This window comes from Platichthys flesus, chromosome 11, assembly GCF_949316205.1.
Source record: "Platichthys flesus chromosome 11, fPlaFle2.1, whole genome shotgun sequence".
Classification (NCBI taxonomy): Eukaryota; Metazoa; Chordata; class Actinopteri; order Pleuronectiformes; family Pleuronectidae; genus Platichthys; species Platichthys flesus.
This window is the reverse complement of record NC_084955.1, coordinates 17,546,917-17,568,093: the sequence shown is the minus strand read 5'-3', so window position 1 is coordinate 17,568,093 and position 21,177 is coordinate 17,546,917. Positions and strand designations below refer to the sequence as shown.

The 21,177-nt window shown below is 43.8% G+C and overlaps 1 protein-coding gene across 1 annotated transcript; it reads right to left on the bottom strand.

Moving 5' to 3' along the window:
• Positions 1–2,426: 2,426 nt before the first annotated feature.
• Positions 2,427–11,964, bottom strand: cacng8b (calcium channel, voltage-dependent, gamma subunit 8b). Its single transcript, XM_062400009.1, has 5 exons — positions 11,647–11,964; positions 10,691–10,915; positions 6,494–6,577; positions 5,468–5,608; positions 2,427–5,050 (listed from the first exon to the last, which is right to left on the bottom strand). The coding sequence occupies exons 1-5, from the start codon at positions 11,675–11,677 to the stop codon at positions 4,254–4,256; spliced, it is 1,278 nt and encodes a 425-aa protein (XP_062255993.1). The 5' UTR covers positions 11,678–11,964; the 3' UTR covers positions 2,427–4,253.
• Positions 11,965–21,177: the final 9,213 nt, after the last annotated feature.

The window sequence follows — 21,177 nt, the reverse complement described above, 5'->3', positions numbered from 1 at the left end:
TCCCAATATCTAATAACTGTTCTCACACCCTGCCCACTGGGGAGACGAGTGGCATCAAGACAGTCCTGTTCACTCACATGGTAACCTTCGCACGTACACACACACACACATGTACACACACACACAAAGACACACACACACACACACACACACACACACACACACACACGCACACACACACACACACACACACTCACTCATCTACCAGCGGGCAGAAACTGAATCCACATGACACACTATACTGGTTGTATATATAGCTGTTAATAGTTCTACTGAGACAGTGTGACAAGTTGTGCACGGGCCCTGGTTTGTAAATGGAAATGAGCTTCCTGGAATTCGAGATTAGACCTGTAGATTGAAAAGTGGACCCTCGGAGAACAGGGGAACCGCAGCTGTTATCGCCGCTATGTTGCCAGACGTATTAATGGCAGTATATTTTAAGATGGATGTCAGACCATGTATTATCCCAAACTGCGATAAGGAATGGTGTTGGTGCAGCGGATGACATGAGCTTGCTCCGGCAGCCTCCTCCTTGAATCTCTCATCGCTGAAGCTGTGGCTGCATCCAGAGTGCAGGAGTTATGATAATAGCAGGATCCGGTGCTCCAGAAAACTAATCCTTAAGGTCCACGAGCGCTGCGAGGAATCTCAGGCCCCTTGTGAAGGATGTGACACTGACTTCACGCTGCCCATATGCATCTGTATCACTTCTCGCCTCCGAGGGGACTCTTCCAGCTCGATCCACTCTGGAAGTATTCCCACATTCCTCCGTCCTGCCAGTGGTGATCCCTCCGAGGTCAAGTCAAACCTGCCCAGTGGGCCGGAGGGACCCCGGCAGACTTTGACAGCGTTGTTAATTCAAAATCATGCATGAGGCACCAGATGGGCCCCATCAGAAAAAAAACTCAATGTGCTCAGGAAGTGCAGTGGTCAGAGAAAACCCTGAATTAATTTTTAGTTGCTTTTCTCATTATCTTATTTGACAAACACCGCCCATCTGGCTCTATCCATATATTTGCAAATATTATGAGCCTCAGGTCTGACAGAGAAGGTTGAAGCCTTTTAGGATCAAAGATTAGCAAAGAGACCTTGAGCTTGAGTGACTATAGAGCAATATTTGTTCCCTCATGGTGCGTGTGTGTGCGTGTATAATGGAAAGTACATTTACTTAGGTACTGTACTCAGACAAACTTTTACAATTCTTGTAGCTCGAGTTTTTCCTTTTAGCCCATTTTGCCCTCCTTTTATATATCTCAGGGAAATATTGTACTTTTTACACTGCACGTATATGACAGATATATAGGCTTTATGGTTTGTGTTTTATATACAAATCATATTCAGTTTATACGATGCCATACGTTTTGACCTCTGCCAAGGAGGTCATGTCAAACACCAGATGGCTTTCAACTAAACTTGCTGCAGTATGGGTCTGTACAGAACCCATTGAATCTTGGTGTGGATCCAGGAATACTTTTTCACTTTCTTTAACATTGTGAGATAAAAAGTTTTTTAACATTATCAGCAAATGGAATAATTCATGCATCTTGATGATCAGGCACATTAAGGGAACTAATACCCATGAGCCTGTGGACCTGGTGCAGTTTGATTGAACTGAGGAGACTACAGGGCCTTTGCTGAGGTCTGTGCTCTGTGGTGTTCTTCTAGTTTCTTTACAAATTAACACTGTAAGTTTGTTTGAAATCTGTTAACAACATATGATTTTCTGTATTAAATAAAGTGATCGGGGTTGATGAGACTAATCTACAACATACATATTGTGCTTACATTTAATGACTTAATAAACAAAAATAAAGAAGACATGATATATACTAAATATAACTTCTACTTTTGATTCTTAGAGTAAAATGTAATGCTGTTATTTGTGTACTTAAACTTTAAATCTCCTATAGAATTTTTTAATATATACAAATTGTTGTTTGTCAAACAAGTTCAACAACTTATTTGTGTCTGATGTTGTTTTTACACAAAGCTCAATATATGAAAATACATTTCTCATTAGAGCCACTGCTTCCATTTCACTGAAAAATTCATAATTCAAGAGTTCATGAACTGCTGAACAGGATTTCTCCTACTTCACTGATAAGTTCTCAATATGAAGCCTTCAACTTTACACTTTGACTTCACACTCCAGTTCACACTCCTGACCTTTAAAACTAGTTGTCCACGAACTACTGTGTCAAAACTGAGATTTCCCTTCAGTAGAGGAATGTATCAATTCGCTTTTGGAGCGTGTTCTTGCTACTTTTACTAAAGCAACTACTTTCTCCATAGATGATACCTACAGATAATATTCAGGGATTCTTCAAACACAGGTATATTCTCAGTCTGCTCTTCATAGGAGACGCCAGCTTCCTTCTCAGCAAAATAAAGAAACAAAAGACAGAAGTCCGTGAATATGTCTGTTATTGTTTTTTTTATAAACTTCGTGCAATACAGTGTTTTAAGTTTATCACACATTTAGATAAACCATAATCATTTGTCTAGATATATCTATTCTCAACTACATACTATTCATATTGCCCACATAAATGCTATCTGTGCGCAGTTTTATCACATTTTTTCATTTTTTTCTCAAATGAAATCAAAGGAAATGAAAAGTCGTAGAATCTGGAAGCGTCTGGTTGTTGTTTCGTTTCTTCGTTACATCATGAAGCAGGTGTGTCCGTGGTTTCAACCCGGATCTGCACTCACTCGGGACAGTTCAGAGGAGAGAGACTAAGGGATGGGGGGGGGGGGCTTACATGTGTTTACATTCTCATCAACATAAACAGGACAGGTCGGACTCCAGAGTCACAGGGGGAAGCACAGTGAGAAGGTTAGGGGTGATGAGAGAAAGTAGGGGGGACACACTGAGGATGTGGACAGACACGGGCAGAGGGAGGGGAAACAGCGGGTGGCACCACCCAACCAGAGTCCAGGGGGGGCACCGGGAACGAAGCACTTCATCCAAACCCGCCCTGCCCAGAATGCATAACCAGTTTAAACAGTGGTCCCGAAAAACGTATCTGTAGACTTTACAAATATATGTATGCATAAATTACAATGTACATGTTTCTTCGCAAAAAGTTTTTCTCTAGTGTTTTTTTTTTTTGTTAAACCCTCTCAACCCACATATACATATTACATTTTTTTTGCCACTGAAAATGATGAGTTGCATGTGTCACTTTGGGACTCGTCATGAAAAGAACTAAACATGATTCGATTGATTCTTTTTTTTTCTCGTTGTTCTGCTCAGGCAGCGACCTTTTACCTGATTCTGTACAAATGTTATTATTCTGTGTCTCTTTTTATTTTCTGCTTCCTCCGGAGGTCGGAGGTTTCTGTTAATGCCCAAGAACAAACATCTTCAACACGACTAGAGCTACAAGTACTACTGTTTAACACTGATTAGAATGGAGATAAGACGAACAGAGGCCTGCAGAAAACCCAGGCTCGTAATAACGATGAAGTTGGTCAGTCGTCTCAGCCACTCACGTTATTGTTGCATTTCTTTCGGTATCAATATTGGAAGACAATTTACAGTATTCACATCTGACTTCATGTTATAAATGAAAATCATATAGAATGGGGGGAGGGGAGGGGGGTTTAAAAAGAATAATACAGGCTCACATTCTCCCACATGTTGTGCACACTCATGCTTGACACTTTGACACAGCTACACACAGCTCAATGCGGCTGCGCATGGAAGAAGTTCACAGTTAGGTTTGTCAAGATCCAAAAGTAAAGTGGAAAAAAAAACAAAAACAAACAAAAATTTCGTTCCAATCAATAGTGTTTGCAAATACAGCTAGTTTGTAATAACGCTAAGAATAATCACAACAACAATTGTACACTAGTGCTGATCTGGTTAAATTAGCAGGAATATTGCACAACAAAATATGTGAAACATTTTTTTTTCCATAAGAGCCCAGGGTTAATTGCGTTTGATCATTAACAAAATAAATCATTTCTAGCACATTAAAATATCAAAATAGTTTTATTGTGAAAGTCCATTGTTGTTGTTATTATTATCACTCTGTTATTACTCCTCTTCGTTTTGTTCTCAGTGAGATTGAGTCGACTAAATAACAGTGAACATGGAGGGAGGGATAGACCCTTTCATTTCTCCGGCTGCCTCTCGTTCCTATTTATTTCCTGTTGAGCCGCAGTGCTCCCCTCTATCTGTCCTCTCACTCTACCACCCGTCCTCCCTCTCTCCCCTCCTCCTGGCCTCCCCCTCTCATAGCCTCGCTCTACACAGGCGTGGTCTTCCTATTGAGGGTGTTAGAGTTGCTCTCCCTGTCCCCCTTGAGCCTGTCCAGAGTCCCCATCCCTCGCTCCCTGTCGACTGTGGACGAGTTGAAGGGCGGAGGGCCGGAGCCCACAGAGTTGGGCATCTGCGCGTTGGAGTTGGAAGAATTTGATGGGTTGTGGGACTTAAGCGAGGGGAGTGTGCCGCTCATCATCACTCCCCCTCCACCCCCGTCCTTTGGGAAGCAGTTGTGGAGCTGGTAGAGCGTGGCCCTGTCCACCGTTCCGTACATGGGTGGCAAGCCCCCCAGTTTGGGGTCGCGGGACAACGTGTAGAGGGAGATGTCACCTCCAGCCAGGGCCGTGTGGGAGCGGGAGTGGGGGTTGGGTAGAGTGGACACTGAGATGGGCCCCTGGGAAAGCAGCGCGGACGGGGGCAGGCCAAAGTTCTTGCCCCCACCTCCCCCTACAGGTGAGGGGTCTCTGGACCGGGAGGGGTCGGTGGAGCGGGACGAGGAGCGGGATCGGCGGCGGAAGCGGTAGCTGGGCAGGCGGAGCATGGCGTGCGTCGTGCTCTTGAAAATGTCGGTGCGCGAGCGGCAGCGCAGCTCCTTGTTCTTCTCGATGTAGATGTTGACGGCCAGCACCCCGACCATCTCGGCCATGATGAAGGACAGGCCTCCGAAGTAAAAGGACCAACCGTATGAGTACTGCCACTTCTTATCCTCATCCTTCTTCGGAGAGATGTCGCCCAGCGCAGCCGAGATGTACACGATCACACCGATGATGTTACTCAGTCCTGAGAGAGCACAGATACAAAGAGCTGACCACACCCGGAGGTACAAAATAAAAAAAACTCTCATGCACTGACAGAAATAGTCTCAACATTAAGGGGGACCCTCCTTGTCGGCATGTCCAGTTTCAGAAGGTTTTACTGTTGAAATTTTGAGAAAAATAAAAGGAAAGTTGGCAACTTTTTCACTATGACTAATAACTTGCTCTTATTCAATATTACTCAACATTTTTTTTATTTCCAAGGGAAAATCTGCTAAATTTTCCTTCTATATTCATAACAAGCTAAAAACATCTTTTAAAAATCATTAAGAGGTGACAAATCATTTTCACCTCACTCATGACTGTGATAAACAAAGCATAAATCTACTAAAAGCTGTTAAAAGACAGATGTGCACATACGAGCACATGAACACACACGTACCTGCAGCCACAAATAGGATCCCAGCCCCCAGGATGATGTTTCTTTTGCTCTTATACAAGCGACTAGCAGCGATGCACATGCCTCCCATCAGCAGCAGGATGGCACTGAGGATCGGGAAGATGTTGGAAGCCCTGACTACCCCTGAGCACAGGAAAGAAATATTACGAGAGGCACATTGAGGCTGGAATGACTTTTTACTGAACTAATTGATTTACTGAAATAATAGTTTGCCCTTTAGAAATATGCAACCAATACATCCCATCCCCTCCAGCAGCCCTCTCGTCAAAGCTACGCCCCCAACACACATGAATGTTTGGAAGCCGACTTTTCCAGCCAATCATTGAATTTGGTCCGGATTATATAATTGGTCATTAAAGTCCAGAGGGGCACAGGCACTGGCTATTTTTTTTTCAGATGGGTTTAAGATAAAGAAAATGTCCAACCCTATCTTTAAAATATCCACAACACAGAAAATTAAAATGGTTGAAGCTGCTTCATTAAGAATATTCATACAATACTTAGTGAGGAAATTAATTACTCATTTCTAGGCACATTGCTGAATCAAACCCTTCCCATGTGACCTTCTGCCTACCATGCACACACACACACACATACACACGCACACACACATACACACACACACACATGCACGCACGCATGCACACACGTCAACACTCCTCTCTCATCTAGGACAACTAGGCCACGGGAGAGAAAATGCCACCTAAATGCCAGCAAAATGTCTCTGCAACATTGTAAACAGAACACAAGCTTTGTGCACGTGCACACATGTAGCATATCATAGAGCGCAAAAAAAATACCACTGCAGGGCCATGGGCAGGAACTAGGGCGCCCCAACGCCCATGTCTTTCTGTTTATTTTCTTGCTGACGTTATCGTCCGAGGAAAGAACGATACAAACACCAGATTACAGGATGTGGAGAGCAGGTCTGGGTATGTTTTCTCTTTATTTGTCTTCTCCTTCCCTCTCCCTCGTCATCCATGTCTTGTAAAGTGGGAATTGACTTACGTAGGACGTACTCTGCCCCGTCATGGTCAAAGTCTGCATCCTCCGGGAAGTGGTTGATCTGAGAACAAACTCCTCTCTTCACTCCTGAGATTTAAGAGGAGAAACAGCGGTGACCAGACACAACAAAAAACAAGACCTCATATCTGAGAGCATTGAGAAAAGAGAGCAGCAAATGTACTCCTGAGACAAAGTGATTGACACCTGAACACAATCATGTCTGTGCTAGAAAATCCCTTTTTTAATCCAAGCACATGAGCCCGGTGAATAAAACTACAACATAGAAGGTTAATAATGGTTCTTATAGGAAATGTAAGTTAGTAACATCACATGCACACAGTACGTACACACGTGTAAATACATACAAATATGCAGACACAATGGCAGACAGTTAACTACCCGCCTGGGTCTTGCATGTAGACAGACAGACGAACGGAGGGATGCACGCACGATGATCACAGCACACCACTGTTGCTGACGGATGGATTGTAAGAGAGATGAAGTGATGGAATGAGGAGACACAGACGGAGGGAAGCAATGGAAAGACGTGGGACGAGCTGGTGTCTTTCTCACAGCTCTAACATGTCCACAGGTTGCTCTGCAAAGAAACAGATGGAGGTAAAGAGGGATGCGACATCAGTGTTACCGTCCTAAGAGCAACATGCAGATCAACAGACTTCAGACTGTGAAACAGGTGAAACATGATCTCAAGCTTCAGGGACATTTTGAAATCTTAGAAACATTGGAGCAAATTTGCACTTTCAGCAGATTTCCTGGAGTTTCTAAAGGTACACGATGATTGAAGGATCTCAGTGGTGGACGAGGGAAATTCAGAGCTTTGTTTTATAAAAAGTACCTAAACCAAGTATATGTCATGCGATCAAAATTCAATCAAATTAAACATATCCTTTGCTAGATATATACTGTTGTCAGATTGTAATTATGATGTAATGTCAGGTAGTTTAGTCCAGTCTCGTCCAATTGTCAAAAAATAAATCTCAAGTTCCTGAGAGAGAATTGTGAAAGTACTACAGAGGAATTTCATCCATCAATTTTATATTATTTTTCAAAATACTTCCTAATATTCCTTTCTTTTATATTATTGGCCAGAATGACCTCTGTAAATCTCACAGAATTACACAGCAGTTATATAAATGTTAGATTGTCGTTTAAAAGGAGATTAGGTCTCCTTTTAAACAAGCCCCAACCCAACACTAAGAGAGAAAAGAAGCCATCATAGTCTAACATATTAAATCTATATTAATCTGTAAATACTTAATATGAAAATTATTAATCTGAAGAGTAATGAGCAACCCCGGCTGTCAGATAAGTACAGTTGAGTATTAAGTAAAATAATTCCCTCTGAAATGTAGTGGAATCGCTTAAAATGGAAAAACGCGAGTAAACTGCAAGAACCTCAACATTTTGCAGAAGTTCAGTAGATAAGTATAAGAAGTTGCATTTCCTTCTCCACTGTTTCCTTGATTTGAATGAAAGCTCAGACGTCAGGGCACAAACTTTCAAATGCCTGCGCTTTATGAGTGAATATCCTCCCGAACTAAATCGAACGCTCATTGTCAGGTAAGTCAGTGCGACCCCACCTTCAGTAAACCTGCAGGGGAGCGCAGGAGAGGAGGAGAGGACTCGTCTCTATCCACAGCATACTGTGCCACCCACCCGCGGGCATAAATCTTTCAGCGCTAACATGTCCTGCATTTCCACTCGAGCTACACCTCACTGCATCACTGCACGACTACTGAGCATCTATCTTGGCGGAACACTCCACAGACATCGAGGATACTTGACCTCTAAGCCATGCCAAGACACTGTCAGCTTTGCTGCACCACAATGTGGAAGCAGAGACTGAAAGAAAAGAGCTCCAACGAGGGAGAGGAGGAGGAGGAACCAGTGAAAGATGAAATGCAATGTTTGGGGGAGTGAGAGAGGAAGAGCGAGCGGAGACACCGAGGGAGTGAGGCGATGGAGGGAGTGAGTGGGGGTGCACTGCAGAAGAGCTGCAAGGGCTCGAGCTTATCTCTAATTGGCTGCTTTGCTATCAGGAAGCTTAGAGATGAGGACAAATTAGTTCTGTACAATAACCAAGCGCAGGATGGGCCGGGGCCGCTGCATGAGGGGAGCCGGGAGGTTCTCCTGGAGACAGAAGAGCCGTTACCTCAGTGTCTCTGTGAGCGAAGACACAGATCACTCACCACCACCACCACCACCACCACCCCTTTGGCTGTAGCCGCTTCACTCCAGCCCAGCCTTTACTGTTGAGTGTCAGCCAGTCACTGCAATGTATAATGAATTAGCAGCTTGTGTTGCACTGACAAGCTGAAGATTGAGAGGTGGCTGCTGCCAGTTTCTGTATCTGCCGCCAGTTGGAGCGAGGGAAGTTGACGGTGCCGGCGTGAATGTTGGTTTGCAACAAGACGCAAAGACATATGAATTAATGGACTGTTTGGATTTCAGCGTTAGGCTCCAGTATCATGCAATCATACCGCGATTTCAAAATGTCTTGTCACGTTTGCATGGTTGAAAAAATACCGAAAGGATCGTGTGTATGTTGATGTTAGAGCAGCTGCAGTTTCCGGTTTCCACCGAGAAGCTTTGACATTGACATTGAGAGACGAGCAATGACTTCAGTTCAGTTGGATTCATCACTAATGCAATGTCGATTTAGGGATCAAATAATCTACTAGACTAGAACTTAGTAGAGTGCAAGCCTCCACCAACAGTCCCCTTACATTTGAACAAGTGGCACCTGGACACACTCATATATATCGGGGTCCCTTAATGTACCTGATTTGTATTTACATCAAGTTAAATTAATTATTCCATTAGAAAACTCTGAAAATATTGAAAAACTTATCTTTTCATGAAGTTATTTTAGTTTTTACCCATACCACATCCTTGCAACTAGTTTCCTGGTTATCCGTCCAGGAGCTTTTGCTTAATCAAGCTTACAAAAAAACACAACAACTAATATAAAGAGGCAAAAAGGAACGTTTTAAATGGCAGCAAAGTCTATATCCATAATTCTTTATATCACTGTCTTCTGCTATAACACCTCGATGTTTAGATGATATGTAGATAGTTTAATAAGTACATATCTGTACATTTGTTTACACAGCCACAGATAAAGGGTCCAGCTGTTGATCTTCACTCTGAGCATCACCTCCACTCCAACAAATCCTGAACCTCACAGCTCAATCCTTGGAGAATCAAAGCCAATACTCTCCAAAGAGCAGTGAAGTGGTTTTGGAAATGTTCTTCAGCACTTTGAATTCCCATTTTAGAAATGTCCTAATATCCTTTACTTTACTTGACGTAGAACCTTTTGTTCTGGATGCCAGTTTTTATTATTTAATCGTTCTTTCTGGAGACAAAAAGGTTTTGCGTGTCATTCTGGGATGGTGGACGCTCTGAACACTACAATATTCATGAAGCTCTGTCATTGTTGCTTTGGAGAAGAAGCTAATCCAATACTCCTCAGTATGGAGTGTGTGATGAAAACACTACACCATAAATTCAATTTGAAGAAATAAGTTTCCCCATTGACACATCGACATTTTGCCCAATGATTGGATGTTTCTCAGTTATGTGCATCTTTGGAGTTGAGGTTGACTTTTCATCTTTGTGTTCAGTGACTCTAACAAACTGATGTAAATGACGAATGTGGCCCAAATAGCACAAATCCGGGCCACCTACGGCACCTTTGGTTGAAATGCGGTGTTGCTGTGACTTACTTGTGGCCCAGATCTGGCAAACAGAAGGGGGCCGCCCAAGTGCCATCATTCCACGAGGGCCAGATGTGGGATGTGGGGATTGTGAGATTTAAGAGAAATCTGGACCTGAACAATGTTGCTATGTGTGATGGAAACGCTCCAATGCCTCGATGTAAAAGTGCCCTGCTTCTATCTTACATGAAATAACACTGAAGGGTTTATATTACAAAAACATATCCAATTCACTTTTCTTCCCTACTCGTCCTGGAGGTGAGAATATCTAGTCTGACTGACTTTGCCTCTACATTAACCAAAAGCATCACCAGGGCTAAATTACCTTAAGGTCACATTCACTGCGCCCACTAAACTGAAATTAGCATCCTCAATGTCAGCAAACTTTTCCCACCGCTCATCCTCGTCAGTCCAAATCCCAACAACAACCCCAAAATGTCTCCGGCAGCTTCCTCTCTACCTTCCAGGCAGCATATCCTCCACAGCCCGGAGTGGGTGAGCGCCCCGGGGTCCTTCTTGTCCTTGTTGTGGGGGTCATCCTGGGAGACGTTGGCCGTGCTGTTGCAGATGAGGGCACGGGAGTACAGCCAGTAGTCCGTCCCTATTGCCACCGTCATCAGGCCAAAGGCAGCGAATGCCCCCACGGTGGTGAGGAGGATCTGGATCCCCTTCTCACACACCATGCCTTCAGAGAGGAAAGAAGGAGAAGAAGGGGAAGGGTGGACATCAGGGGGCGCAGAGGAGACAGAGAGAACACAAGCCAATGTTTATTTTGGATTATGAGGAGGAGAAAGGATGAGGTAACCGAACAGTGAGTTCGCAGTCGCACACAAAGTGGAGTTTTTTTTTAAACAGCAGGTGAGATGACGAGGGGGCAGGGAGAGGCGAGGGGCACCGGTGGGAGGGAGAGAGGGGAGCGGTGAGAGAAGATGAGAGGCAGGAGGAGGCGGACGTGGGAGGTGCATAAGTGGGTCCATGATGTGTCCTTGGAGGAGAGTTGGATGACTCTGCTGACTCCGCTTAACAAGACAGAATTGATGTGAAACACAACAGATCACACCCTCCCAATCTCAGGCTACTCCATATTCATGACCCTGACACCGTTCTCCCCCCTCAGAGTCAGTAGGGCTGGTGATGAATACACAAACACACACATTCGTATACACACACAGCAGCCCCAACACAAGATCACCTGATAAGTCTTTATCAGAGGGGAGAGAGTACATACATGCAGTTAGAGTATCATAGTATCTGAGTGGCTGTAAATCGACCTCAGTGGTCTACAGTTACTACTACAGATATTTTGTACTACTTTTAAAACAATTCTCCTTTTCCTGCTGATAAATCTGATAGTGTGAGAGTTTCTAACATGGTCAATCAAAAACAACTGAAAGTCCAAAGTTTGACAAAACTTACCTGACGCCGAGTTTCTATCCTTCGACTCCATTTTGAAATCTTTCTTTTCCTCGTCAGTGAAGAACGTGCTGTCCCCTCAATCCGGACAGCATCCATCGACTGTTCTCACCCGCTCCCCTCTCTCCTTTTTGCACTCCTCCTCTCTCTTTTTGCCTCTTTCTGGTTTTTCTCTCCCCCTCTCTGAGTCTTTCTCGCTGCAAAGGTTGTGCCGCTCGGAGGCTGTGGCTCGTCCCCGCTCGCTGTCCGTCCGCTGTCAGCAAGAGGCTTGGAACTCAGGACCCATGGTCACCGCTCTACAGCCGCAGCACAGGAAGGAAAGCAAAGAACAGCGTTTAATTACAGAAGCATTTATTGTAGGTCACAAATCGGAGTTCTTCAGTTTTTGAAAAGTCCTCAACAACTATCGTGAATTGTATGGATTACCATACAGTTCAGTAGGTCCATTCACGTTCCCCTCAGGATGAATTCCAAGCACTTTGCTGATCTCCTGAGACTTGCTCTACAAAGCGCCATAAGAAGTTCATCATAATCTTTTTTATAATACTTGTTTCAACACCAAATACTAAAATATCATGAATGATGGAGGTTATGATTTCGTCTGGTTTAAAAAAAACTGCTCTTGCTTTGTTTTTTTATCACTTTCTTTTACATTTTGAGAAAATATTTTCCACACTTTTTATTAATTTCACTGAAAATAACTGATGGTACGTGATAAAAACTAAATCTGCCATGTTTAAGGGACTGATGTTTTCGAGTGTGTGGAATATGGTTCAGATTCAGATAAAATACTGGATGAAGTGAATTGAAATGTGGTTGCATAAGGAGACTTCTGGGCCCTGGCAGAGGTATGAGCTCTACCAAGAGCTAGCTGTTAGCATGTTAGCATGCTGACATTTGCATTTTAGCCCAATGCACCAGAGTGCCTAGGCAGAGCCACTATAGCATATCACTGGAGACTTAGAATCTCGCTGCTTGAGAATGAATGGAGTGACGTTGTGAAAGCCGCCACTGATTCATTTGCTGTCAATCAATTAAGTAACACTGATTGATGGAATAGAAGCAGACGGTGTTAATTCGACAGAGTAATTAGAGCAGTGACAGTATTACAGGCTAAAGACAGAGCAAGTTGTACTGCATCTATCTGAATAAGAGGAGCAAGAGGGGGAGGCAGAGAGGACCAACCCGACATTGTTACCATAGCAACATTGAATTCCAAAGTCTGGATCAGCATAGAGCGAGGGGGGGGGGGGGGGGGGGGCAGGCAAGAGATAGAGGGAGAAAGAGCAAAGCGGAGGGAGGACAGAGAACAGAGATGTGAGAGAAAGAGGCAGAAATGAGGGGGAACAGTTCATGTCATGATGGCACGACAGCGTAGACTCTGAAACCCAAGACAGACGGACACACTAGTGGGCTAATGCTCTATCAATAGCTTTGTGTGTGACCAATGCGACACAGATGCTCCCAGACACACAAACACACACACACACACACACACACACACACACACACACACACACACACACACACGGTTCATGAACTCACAAACATACACAAGCAGGGTCTCACTGTCTTTTCCTGATGGATTCAAACGAAATGTGCAGATGAAGGAGCGCCCCCTTATTCCCCCAAAACATTATTTAGCAGACATAATGCAGCGCAGTCACGTCTGTTAATATTTCATGATGCAATATGGCACCGCGATCAAAATAGGTTACATCCTGTTTGCATTGTGAGACCCGAAACAGAGCTGCCTCGGAGACAGGGGGAGAGATGACGGTGTGTTGTGTGTGTTGTTTGCGTTTGCACATGTGCGTTGGTGTGCACGTTTCCCCTCCATTGCATCTGTGGATGGGTCTAGTCCAATCTTATTGAATCCCAGTAATGTTCCCCTCAGCTCCCCTCAGTCAGACAGTTAGCCTCGTATCTCTGCGTTCAGCCTCCTTATTATGTAAACTGTCAAACGACACCGCCACAGTGCAGCTTATTTATACATTGTGGGTTCATATGTGCGAGCAAAACAAGTGAATGTGATTGTGGAAGTGTGTTTGTGTGCGTGTGTGTGAATCTGTGTCTGTGTTTCTGTGTGTGACCTTCCAACCCTATCAACATACTGCCTTCCCTGAGGAAAATACATGTCCAGGAGGGATTACACTATCTCCAAAGCCTAAAAATACAGTATCTAATGTGTGTGTGTGTGTGTGTGTGCGTGTGTGTGTGTGTGTGTGTGTGTGGTCTTTGACTCCAGTACTTAATGAATGACCTTAAGAATAACCCACTAAGACTGAGTTATTCCCCGTAGCGAACACTCCCCTGTGTGGGAGATCATAATTGTCATTTAATTATCTGTAATTTCTATTTTCCACCAATAATTAAGAAAGAGGGATCAAGGGGAATGGGAGCAAGAGAGCGTGAAAGAACAAGAGGGCAAGAGAAAAAAAGAAAAGACAGAGTGAGAGTGTAACTGAATTGGTTAGAGGGACTGTATGAAAATTATTAGCGGGAGCGATGGGGTCACAAATGGAAAATTTAATTTCTCTTTTAGCTGAAGGTGGGTAACCGGAATTTTGGGAGCTCGAGGGAGTTTTTTTTTATTTCAGCCAATATAATTGTAAATGTAATACAATTAATGGTTCATTCAAAGAGGGATAGAGGGAGTGCAGTGATAAATCGGTTAAAAAATAATATGTAGAGTGTCAAATAATAGAAGGGGTTTGAGTAAATAAAGCTGATTTTCACCATTGACAGTATAAAAAGATGGACGACATGTCTCTACTTCTTCCAACCATCCAGAAATGAAGCTAAACTATGCCACATAAGGACACTGCCATCTTGCAGAGTTGAAGCCAGAGTCACCAGCGACCAAGATGGAGCAGCAGTAGCAAGGTCCTGGCAATACACACGCTCGACCAATCACGAGTCAGTCTCAGCTGTCAATCGTAATGTTCCTGTTCGTAAAGCATTAAATGACTGATTAAAACTTACAGTAAAAACACTGGAACATACGTAAGCATTATTTGAACCACCTACAACGATAGAAACCATCTTTGAGGAAAAAATGATATCTAACGTCTACTTAGACTTTTTAGTTTGGCTCGTGTCCCATCCATTAGCATGGAGGAGGTGGGATTTATGAGCTGTGCTGCGCCCAGCCAACAGTGAGACGCTGGCGAATGAGACGCTTTGGCTTCACTTTGGAGGAGCAGTAACAAAGTCCATCTTTATTAACAGTCTAGGATTTACACCCTTCACCAGATCTTGTTTAGGTCGGCGTATTTTGGAAAATTTGTATGGGGCCTTTGGTGCCTGCAGGAGGCGATGAGACTGTCTGAAAACCACACGTTTGAAAATGGAAACAAAAGGAGGTGTGGTGTAAGAAAGAGAAGTGAGTCTCCCAATCCTCATCTCTACATGAGATCAACAGCTCAAAGCTACAAGCATCCAAATCTATGAAAAAAACGTTTCCTAGGGATGCATTGTGGGTAATGTAGGCACCAGGTTTCAACAATTAATTAAAAAAGACTCAATCTCTTCTTCTGCTCCCGTTAATTAACCGACCTTAACCCTGACTCGGCCCTAATCCTGACTGTCCTACATGACCCCAATAATGTTCTGAGTCGAGTTCTGAATCTGCAGGTTGTTCCCTCATCAACAGAGCCTTGCTTTTTGCATATAGTCCCTGACAACAGTACATTTGAATGATCGCTGAATCATTTTGGGTTATTTCAGAGTCAGAACAGAGTGGGATGAGTAGAAGTTTCCCTTTGCCGTAATGCAGAGCTTTTCCAGTGCAAACTTACCCTCACAGTGTTGCTTTTATAGTATGTTTGCAGCACTCAGAGGACTCTGGACCAGCCAGAGGCCAATTAGCTGCAGCAGGATGTACTGCAGCAACAAAGGCAGAAGAGCATAGCTTTGGGAGCTAGCTGCTGCAGAACCATTACAGAACCAGGCCCTCGCCTGTCGGAGAACTTGAGTTTGTAATCAGATCTGCCAGTGTGACTCATCCCCGGCATGACAGAATACCTTGCTTTTAAAAAGCACATTCATTGAGCTTTGGCTCCAATAATGCCGCCATAAATCACATGAGAGTTTAGGATTTTGTAGCAGCTGCTTCATTAGCTATTCATTGCATAAATCAACTACCAAACTGCTCGTTGAATAAATGATGACATCTGTAATAAGTTTTTTCCTCCACACATTTAAAAGCCAGTGGTCCTGTGTGGACATGTGGGGATAAACAACAAGGTTGCACTAAACTGTCTGTTGCACGTCAAATAAAAAATAAAACAAATCCTGTAGTGAGTATAAATGACATAAGCTAAAAGGGATTCTTGACCAAAAGGGCAAAATTGCACCATGCATGCCTACTTATGATGACAGCTCTAAAAATACAAGCTGTGGATTCTATTCTCAGTCCTGATGGCAGCAGTGAACATTAAGAAAACATTCTGAGCCTAAATATCCAGAGCAGTGACCGAAATGATTCCTCTCCTTAATCATGAGAGCAAGCTGCACACCTGAGCTCACGGCTGAGATCCTGCAGCTGGCATGCACGCACACACACACTCACACAAACACACACACACACACACACACACATATATGCACAAGCACACACACAGGTGCACAGAAAGTGATCATCATGCAAACAAACCCTTGGGATGCGGGAACATATGAAGGCTTCAAACCCCCACAACTGTCAAAATGACGACAATAAAGTCATGAAATAGGTGGTCTTTAAACGGCACTTCAAAGCAGAGCCGAATTACCATTAAGCTCGTGTGAGGAGTCCACCAAGATGCTCGAACTGCATGTGACCGAGTCTGCCTATCTGAGCAGAACAGCCCGAGGAGGCAGTGACAGTAACACCTTGGTCTAAGAGGCTCCAAAAATAAAGTGTCTCTGGATGACCTGACGCTCATGGACCCATGAACCTATGCTTAAATCCATGTGCATGTGCATGAAAAAGAAATGAACAAAGCCGAGAAGAAAAATGGATCGCAGATTTTCAAAGCTACAAAAGCCAGTGGACCTTAGTAGAGACAGAGGTGCTGCACATATTCTCCTTATCATGTTAAAGTCTAAAAGTAGTGATGGTAGCCTACTAATGTTGTGAGCACCCGGGTAACATGAGCTGTGGTTTCATTAACACATGACATTAAAATTAGATTGAACTGCAGACGGATTGTCCTTGATCACATGAAAGTAGGATACAAGTCTAAATGCACCCAGGACACTTTGGGGACAGATTGTGATCAGATCAGCCAAACCACCTCTTGAGGTGGTCAGGGACATTGTGTTCATACTGAACGCATGCAAGTGTAAATACACACACATTGTAAATCCACATATAACAGCTCTGTGGTTGGAGTAGTCCTGCATTCTTAACCAGTGAGGTGGCGATAGTTAGGCAGCTATAGCAGGTTTTGCTACAGGCATCAGTTATCCTCTCAGTCCTCACAAGTCACCTTTGGATGGAGATGAATCATAAACAATCGGAAAGCAAGCCAGCAAGATGACACAGTCTCCCGGATACGGCTACCACCCACTTCTATTCTTCTTCTTCTACCTTTTTTGTCTTTGTATTTTGGACCAGTGCAAATGAGAGGAGGAGGCGACGTGAGCTGCACAGAGTGATCAGATCACTAGCGGATTTCAATGTAAACACTGGGGACATATGTTAATACCAGGTGTAAATGTCATCAGGTAAAAAGTCTTAATATAGAATGAACTTCAAAGCGTTTTAATACCCGGTGTAAAAGGGGTCTAAGAAAGTGTAAACCTCTGTGGACATTGGGTTAGTGAATCGTTACCGAGGCAAAATCCTTGCTCTGGCAAAACGCAAGCAATGGATATTTACATTTTGACAATATGCTGTTTGAATAGGTTCATGAACTGAAACCCAGTCATCCTGAATTTAAAAACGATGAGGTGCATAGATATGTTGGAGTGTTTCCTCCTTTCATTTGAAATGTTTTGTGACACTGAAGAACACTGGCTTTTGGTTTTTCTATAACATGCGTAAGTCGCCAAGATGAGGTGATAACGTCACGTCACGGTGTTTGGACTAAGTCGTGTTAAAGACGTTTCGGTGTCGCAAATCCTCACACATGCATCGTAGAGGTATAATCTCTGGGAAAAGGTTGACGATGACTTTAAGGATCGTTTGTCTCATTTGACTGGTGATTTTATGACACACTATATTTATCTCCCAGTTTCTATTGAGATGCATTTATACGGTGGAAGAAAACACATGCAAATAGAAAAATCATGTGCAAATTAAGCAAAATCTTCAATATGTCGACACACGCGCTGCAAAGAGTCACAACGCATGCAAATACACCCACTGTATAGTTATGGCTTTTCCCACTGTAATTCAGATGAAATACCCTTAAATACCTGCTGGGGGGAGCTGCGAAATGGGGATAGAGTGACGAAACTTGTCAATAAGGTTTTTATCAATCCTCTCAGCTACCACTTGAAAAGAAAGTGATACAGCTCCAAATTGGACCCAATTTTTTTGCCAATCAATGAATCTTCTACTCACTAAGAGACACCTGTTTATTGCTTAGCATAGCTGCAGTAATATTACAGCGCTACACTATAAGAATCTTAGTCACATGATGTATCTGACATGTATTCTAGAAATAGTACAAAACGTTGATTAGGTTTTTTGCTGATTGGCTTCAGTATTTGAATTGAAACAACTGAGACTCACACTCGCACACTCACACCTCCATAGAGACGATGGTTTGATCACAGGTCCTGTGTTGTGTATCTCCAATCCAGTGAGCAAGGCTGTCTGTCAGACGCTTTGTCTGCTGTATGTTTCCGCTGCATGCCTCTGCACACAGACGGGTCGACACACAATACATCACTGACACAATGTGGTTCAGTCACAGACTCTCACAGACCCGCTCTCGCAGGCTTCTCTAGCATCGCGTGAAGCACTTAAAAAACACCGGAGCTCGGGGTTAATTGATGCACGGGTCACAGCCATTGAGACGGGAGTCAATTAGAGATCCGGCTGAAATGCTCAGAGGAATCATACACAATGTGGTGCTGAATCAGCAAATATGTCCTCATTTAGGTACAGTTCAGATCTTATCACCAAGTGCAATAGATTAGCGGCAATTTGTTCCGCTGAAAGACATCAGATGTGATTGAACAGAGGTGTTTCAGATGATTAGATCTGTTCTGGGACCCTGAGATTATCATGTGCTATCTTCTACCATCGAGAAAAAACTGCTGCAAAGGCATTGATCCTCTGAGCGGTAGCTAGCTATGACAGATGTGATGATCATTGCAGAACTGCTACACCTCCTCAGAGAGAGAGAGAGAGAGAGAGAGAGAGAGAGAGAGAGAGAGAGAGAGAGAGAGAGAGAGAGAGAGAGAGAGAGTCAGAAAAAAAGACCTGACGCCCCAACCACACACAGGATGACATAATGATGCAAAACAAGCAGAAGTTGGGGAGATTCTTTCCGATAGTTTTGGACCGCTTCTGAATTAGACCATTTTTATTTGGCCGGCGCTAAAACAGGTCTAACGAGCCCGTGTGGGCTCCGCACCAGTATTGACTGCAATGAGTCACCTTACAGCGTAAACAGCAGATCTGAGAGTCGGCCGAGTTTTGAAAGTAAGCCAAGAATCCACAGAGATGATCATCAAAAGCCAGGCACACATCACACACACTGTACAGACGATAGTTAGCACATGGGAGGAGTGACTGAGGGGGCGTCACCGACAGATGGCGGGGCCAACCGTACCTCAATGAAAGATTCACAGAGAGGTGAGCAGTCAGGGGCCGCGCCGAGGCCCCAAGGAATCCAACTTCTCATCACTAAAACATTTGATTTATCACAGCACTCACTGTAATTTAAGTTGTGCATGTCCTTTCAGCAACCAGGATCTGTTTACCTCCAACACTGAGGTTATGTTGTTACCCCTGTCCATTTGTTTGGTGGTTTGTCTCTTATGTTGCAGGATTACGCAACAACTAGTGGACGGATTGACACAAAAAGTTGCGACAAAAAAAGACTAGGAGTTCTTTTTCACTTTCTTTGACATTTTGAGGTGTTTCTGAACATTTGAGTTGATTCCTCAGAGAATAATGATTGGTTCTTGGCGAAGAAAGTCAGGCATGTGTATGGGACTGCTGTTTATAAGTGTGTTAGATCTGGTACTGCTTCACTGAATCTAAGTTGGTCCTTGGTGAAGGAATGTGCTGTGTGCTGGGTAGCATTTTTGTTACTACTACAAATACTCTGTTACTAATATATAATGTATTTTTCTGGATTAAACAGTGGTTTAATCGTTGCTTCATATAAAACATTTATATGTTGATACGTGGATGTATATGTTGAGTACCAGTCTAGTTCAAACTCGTATGAAGAGTCCTAATACTGCAGTTCATGTGCAAACTACAGTTTAAATTATTTATATTAACCACTAGGATGATGCGTCTTCTAATTTGCATGAAATTATGGAATCATTGTTTGATTGTTTGCGCTCAACCATTAGCATATCTGAATTTAGTGATATTTCCATGTGCAAAGATTACTATTAAGCTGGCGGCCAGTGTCCACAGTCTGACACAGGCACTTCACACATGAAGTGAGGTAATCTAAATATTCAACAGTTCAACAGCAAAACTGGGAGCACAGTGGATCTGCATTAAAAAGCATCAAGGAGCGGCTGCTGTTATTAACGCTGGCTTTGAAGAAAGGCCAGACCTAAAGAGACGCAGCGGCTAAATCAAAAGCTCAGCTCAGTGGGGAAAAGCTTGTGCTATAGTCACCGAAAAGAGCAATGACCACAACGGGGTAACAGAGCCTCGGATAATGAAGCACCTATCGTGGTCTGCAGCCCCGGTGAGGACACAGGTCTACCTAGGAGGAACAGAGTGCAGAGTAACTCCTGGGTGCTGCAGTGCACACTCCTGTAGCATCTCCAATCCAAGTCATTGCATTCAGCCCCATGATGTGATGTGAGCTGCCAAACGTTCGGTGGCCTTTACCTCTGGGTCTGTAAGAGCACAGGCTGAGGAAAGGACAGTGGGCTGGATGGAGAAGGACCCTCATATTGCATGATGGGTGAGATGCTGGCCCTGCACTGTGAGGAGCTGCAGAGAAGCAGATGCTGTGCAGACCAGTGATTAGACACAGAGGCTACGAGCTCGCAGCTACTGGGAGCGTGCAAAGCTCAAGTATAGTGATGCGGACTGCGGTGCATTCATTAACAGAGTCAGCTCCACACATCACCCTGCAGAGGCTGCACGGTGGAAAATGGACGCCTAGCATGAAGCGGCCGGTTCAGAGGGAACTCAGTGGAGTCACTGGGACACACATCACACATTTCAGACGCGGTTCCACATGCACAGAATTAACGGCTCAATCCTGCAAACACATATTTTTAACCCCATGCAGCTGCGGTGCGGATGCAAAGAGAAGAAAACCCGTCCGAGCTATTATTATAAGGCTCCCATTTGCATTATAGACGCCGCCGTCGCTAATTATAGGCCCAAGCGGAGAA